The sequence below is a fragment of the Lucilia cuprina genome, chromosome 6 (assembly GCF_022045245.1).
Source record: "Lucilia cuprina isolate Lc7/37 chromosome 6, ASM2204524v1, whole genome shotgun sequence".
Lineage (NCBI taxonomy): Eukaryota > Metazoa > Arthropoda > Insecta > Diptera > Calliphoridae > Lucilia > Lucilia cuprina.
Window position 1 is genome coordinate 46,201,707 of NC_060954.1, and position 6,000 is coordinate 46,207,706.

The following is a 6,000-nucleotide window of genomic DNA, read 5'->3' on the forward strand; positions in this document are numbered from 1 at the left end:
GATCGATGATAAAGTTTTCTATAGAAAACTGATCGATGATAAAGTTTTCTATAGAAAACTGATCGATGATAAAGTTTTCTATAGAAAACTGATCGATGATAAAGTTTTCTATAGAAAACAGATAGATGATAAAGATTTCTATAGAAAACTGATCAAAGATAAAGTTTTCTATAGAAATGTGATCAAAGATAAAGTTTTCTTTAGAAAACTGATCGATGAAAAAGTTTTCTATAGAATACTGATCTATGAAAAAGTTTTCTATAGATTACTGATCGATGATGACGTTTTCTATAGAAAACTGATCGATGATAAAGTTTTCTATAGAAAGCTGATCGATGATAAAGTTTTCTATAGAAAACTGATCGATGATAAAGTTTTCTATAGAAAACTGATCGATGATAAAGTTTTCTATAGAAAACTGATCGATGAGAAAGTTTTCTATAAAAAACTGATCGATGATAAAATTTTCTATAGAAAACTGATCGATGATAAAGTTTTCTATAGAAAACTGAACGATGATAAAGTTTTCTATAGAAAACTGAACGATGATAAAGTTTTCTATAGAAAACTGAACGATGATAAAGTTTTCTATAGAAAACTGATCGATGATATAGTTTTCTATAGAAAACTGATCGATGATAAAGTTTTCTATAGAAAACCGATCGATGATAAAGTTTTCTATAGAAAACTGATCGATGATGAAGTTTTTTATAGAAAATTGATCAAAGATAAAGTTTTCTATAGAAAAGTGATCAAAGATAAAGTTTTCTATACAAAAGTGTAAAAAAAGTTCTAAAGAAAAGATATCAATGATAAAGTTTTCTATAAGAAAATGATCGATGTTAAAGTTTGCTATAGAAATGTGATCGATGATAATGTTTTCTACAAAGAACTCATCAATGATAAAGTTTACTATAAAAAAGTGATCGTACATAAAGTTCTCTCTAAAAGAAGCTGATCAACAATAAAGTGTTACTGAGAAAAGTGATCGATGTTTTTTATAGAAAAGTGAGCGATCATAAAGTTTTCTATAGAAAAGTGCTCGTTGATAATGCTATTATAGAAAAGAGTTCAAGTTTAAAGTTTTTAATGGAAAATAGAACAATGATAAAGTTATTTTTTATAGAAATATGATCAATAATAAGGTTTTCTATAGAAACGTGATCAATGATAATGTTTTCTATAAATAACTGATCGCTGGTAAACTTCACCATATAAAAGTGATCATTCTCTTAAAAAAGAAACTGAACGACAATCATGTTTTCTTTAGAAAAGTGATTAATGATGAAGTTTTCTATACAAAACTGAACGTTTTCTATGAAAAACAGTTCGATAAAGTTTCTATAGAAAAGTGATCGATGATAAAGTTTACTAAAGAAAACAGATAAAATTTTCTACAGAAAATTGATCGATAATAAAATTTTTCATAAAAAATTGAACTGATGATAAAGTTTTCTATAAAAAAGTGATCGAGGTTTTCTAAAGACAACTGATCGATATTTTTTTTTGATCTATGATCAGTTTTTCTAAGAAACTGATCTATGATCAGTTTTTCTATAGGAAACTGATCTATGATCATTTTTTCTATAAGAAACTGATCTATGATCAGTTTTTCTAAAAGAATTTGATCGTTGATAACGTTTTCTATAATAAACTGATCGATGATAAAGTTTTGTATAAAAAATTGATTGATGTAGTATTCTATAAAATACTGATAGATGATGAAGTTTTTATAGAAATCTTATTGAGGAAAAACTTCTATAAAAGTTTTCTATACACAACTGATCGATGATAAAGTTTGCTGATCGATGATTAGGTTTTCTATAAAATACTGATAGATTATGAAGTTTTTATAGAAATCTTATTGATGAAGAATTTCTTCAGAAGTTTTCTATAGACAACTGATCGATGATTAGGTTTTCTATGAAAAACTGATCGATGATCACGTTTTCTTTAATAAACTGATCGATGATTAGGTTTTCTATGAAAAACTGATCGATGATCACGTTTTCTTTAATAAACTGATCGATGATTAAGTATTCTATAAAAAGCTGATCGATGATAAATTTTTATAATGAAAATTGATCGGTGATAAAGTTTTCTGATCGATGATCAGGTTTTCTATAAAAAATTGATTTTTAATAACGTTTTCTATAACAAACTGATCGATGATAAAGTTTTCAATAGAAAACTGATCGATGTTCAAGTTTCTTATAGAAAACTGATCGATGATCAAGTTTCTTATAGAATTCTTAATAATGATTGTATAAAAAACTGATCAAATAAGAAACTTCTATAGAAACTTCATTTAAGATCGGTGATGAGCGGTAATAATGAACTCTCAGACAGTTTTAAACTGTAATATTTCTAATATTTCTTTAAATTTAATTTCCATTTTTTTCATGCTGTAGCATACTTCATTAAGAAACTATGTGTGTATGGCAAAAGCCCACTCCAACAAACATGTGTTCGAAATACAAAATCAGTTTGAAAAGTTTCGCTTTTGTTTAAAGGAAATTGTTGTTTATTATTATTCATACAAAAAAAACTAAATTGTTTAAGCAAACAAATGTTTTTGTTTCAACTTTGAAAAAGCATGAAAAATAAATATTTGTGGAAAAAATCTTAAAGCATTAATGTAATTATATTAAAAAAATTTAAATAAATTAAAGTTTTTATAAACATAAATAGATATTTGTTTGTTTAAAAAAAAATTGCAACTTAAAGAGGGTGTAAAAACAATTTACAATCATATGTAAATTGAAAATTTTAAATTGTAATACTTAACAGTGGGTTGTAGATATTGCAAATAGCGATAGTTGGAAGATTTTTTAAGTTTAGGAGTTCGAAATGTTTAACAATCTCTTACTTATACTGTTTCAAGATTTTATTCGAGAATATTCCAAGAACTTGTTATTTATTGTATGCAATTTATTTTTTCAATAACAAAAAGTTGCATACTTTAAGGCTGTTAAGCGATATAGAATAGTGAGATATTTAAATATATTTTTCTCTGTTTATATTTGTACTATCTCAACCCACTGTGACCATTTATTTATGTTTATTTATTTATGTAAATTTTTTGCCAACACCATGTCATTGTCTCGTAAATGCTAAATGACAAATACGGATTTATTTTCTTTTTCTCTCCAAACAATTTACTTGACTTTTATTACATATAAATAAAATAATTGTAATACTAGAACATTACAACAACAAAAATTATGCAAATGTTTGTAGATAAAAATATAAAAAAAACAATAACACCACTTACCAGAGAACGATATAATCGTATTCACGTCAACCGGATGTACTGCTTCACCATCTGTAGCAATAACTGTCAAACCATGACCTTCAATTGTTACTTGTGCTGGACACACCGAAGCGAAAGCATTGATCATACGGAAACGATAACGACGACCAGGTGTAATAGTAAATATTTCCAAGGGGGTATTTGTCATGAAACCTGTATTAGGATCGCGGAATTGACCTTTACCGTTGATCAATAATGATTCGGGATCTTGACCGGTATTGACAGCTAAACGACCGGGATAACGTTCAGCAGCATCTTCATGTAACCAATCACTGATCAACATAATGTGAGTGGTTAAATCAAAGTCATAGAGATGAGAGTTGGGATCACGTGATGGTGGTTGTCTTACGACAATACTGCCATAGAGACCGTCTAATTTTTGTAAACCTGTGTGCGCGTGCCAGAAATGAGTACCAGCATTACCGGTCCATTGATAACTGTAATTTAAAGAAATTGAAATGAAATTTTGAATGATCGATGATAGAGTTTTCTCTAAAACATTGATAAGTGATTAAATTTTCTCTACAAAAACTGATCAAGATTTCTCTACAAAACTGATCGATCATAAAGTTTATTTTAGAAAACTGATAAATAATTAAGTTTTCTACAGAAAACTGATGAATGATAAAGTTTTTCAAGAAGTCTGATGAATGTCAAAGCTTTGTCTAGAAAACTGATCAATGCCTAAGTACTCCATAGAAAATTGAACAATCGATAATACTTTCTTTACAAAACTGATCGATGAACTGAACTAAAAACTGATCCTTGATAAAGTCTTCTAAAGAAAACTGATCGATATTAAAGATTTCTATAGAAAACTGATCGATGAAAATGTTTTCTATAGAAAACTGAACGCTAATAAAGGTTTTTTAGAAAACTGATCGATGATAATGTTTTCTATAGAAAACTAATCGATGATAATGTTTTCTATGGAGAAGTTATCTATAGAAAACTGATCGATGATAAAGTTTTCTATAGAAAACTGATCGATGATAAAGTTTTCTATAGAAAACTGATTGATGATAAAGTTTTCTCTAGAAAAATGATCGACGATAAAGTTTTCTATATAAAACTGATTGATGATAAAGTTTTCTAAAGAAAAGTGATTGATGATAAAGCATTCTATAGAACAGATCGATGATAAAGTTTTCTATAGAAAACTGACCGATGATGAAGTTTTTTATAAAATACTGACCGATGATAAAGTTTTTTATAAAATACTGATCGATGATAAAGTTTTCTATAGAAAACTGATCGATTATAAAGCTTTCTATAGTAAACTTATCGATGATAAAGTTTTCTATAGAAAACTAATCGATGATGAAGTTTTCTATAGAAAACCGGCCGAGGTTATTTATAGAAAACTAATCGATGATAAAGTTTTTTATAGCAAATTGATCGATGATAAAGTTTTCTATAGAAAATTGATCGATGATAAAGTTTTCTATAAAAAACTGATCGATTATAAAGTTTTGTATAGCAAACTGATCGTTTTCTATAGAAAACTGATCGCTGATAAAGTTTTTTATAGAAAACTGATCGCTGATAAAGTTTTTTATAGAAAACTGATCGATGATAAAGTTTTCTATAGAAAACTGATCGATGATAAAGTTTTCTATAAAAAACTGATCGATTATAAAGTTTTGTATAGCAAACTGATCGATGATAAAGTTTTTTGTAGAAAATGTTTGATGATCAAGATTTTTATAAAAAACTGAACTGTGATAAAGTGTTTTTTTTTTATAAAAAAACTGATCGATTATAAAGTCTTTAATAGCAAACTGATCGATGACAACGTTTTTTATAAAAAACTGATCGAAGAGTTTTCTGTATAAAACTTATCGACAAATCTTGATATTTCTATGAAAAACTATTTGAATTCTCTATAAGAAAATGATCGATTTTAAATCATTAACATAAAAAAAATTCTCTCAACTTACCGGAATGTATTACCCTGTTGAATGGGACATTGTGTTACAAACGGTACACCATCATAATACTGAGAGCCACGTTGCCAGATACCGTGCCAATGAATGGTAACTTCCATACCCTCCATATGATTCTCAACATCGATGACAACTTTATCATTTTCACACACTTGTATACTGGGACCGGGTATCATACGATTGGCAGTTAAAATACCACGTTCAACACCATCGGCTAAAACGCATTGACAATGAGACCATACTGTGTTGGTGGCATTGGGTGTGCAAACTTGACATGCTCTGTGAGAATAAAATTAAATGAAATAAATATAAATAATTTAGGTGAGAAAATATTAATGTTTTGTGAATAAAATAAAGATGTAATAAAATATAAATGGAATAATAAAATTTTATGTTTAATTGTTTTCGAGAAAAAAATTTATATTATTTTCACAAATGTTTTAAGTGGGTTTAAGACAAACAGCAGCGTTTGTTAAAAGATCTTTTTCATCTCATTGTGGGTGCATTGTTTTATGGATTCATACTTCAATAAAATTTTTTATAATGTTTCCTGTAATTTTGCATAATAAATCATATAGAGGAAAGTTAAAACATATTTTTAATTATGTCACTTTCTTTTCGCAAAAATAATAAATTTTTTTGCAAGTTTTATTGTTATAAGATGAGGCCAGTGTATGCCGAAGAAAAGGAATATTAAAAGAAAAGGAATATTAAAAATTATGTATTTATGTATCTGATATA

The 6,000-nt window shown here is 27.3% G+C and overlaps 1 protein-coding gene across 1 annotated transcript in view; it reads right to left on the reverse strand.

Moving 5' to 3' along the window:
- The window catches only part of LOC111688150, a 32,643-nt gene extending 27,103 nt beyond the window's left edge, over positions 1-5,540 (reverse strand). Inside the window, exons 1-2 of the mRNA XM_046954129.1 lie at positions 5,254-5,540; positions 3,275-3,750 (exon numbers count right to left, since the gene is read on the reverse strand). Coding sequence (XP_046810085.1) covers positions 3,275-3,750; positions 5,254-5,435 — 658 coding nt within the window. The 5' untranslated portion in view covers positions 5,436-5,540. The remainder of the gene's footprint in view (positions 1-3,274; positions 3,751-5,253) is intronic.
- Positions 5,541-6,000: the final 460 nt, after the last annotated feature.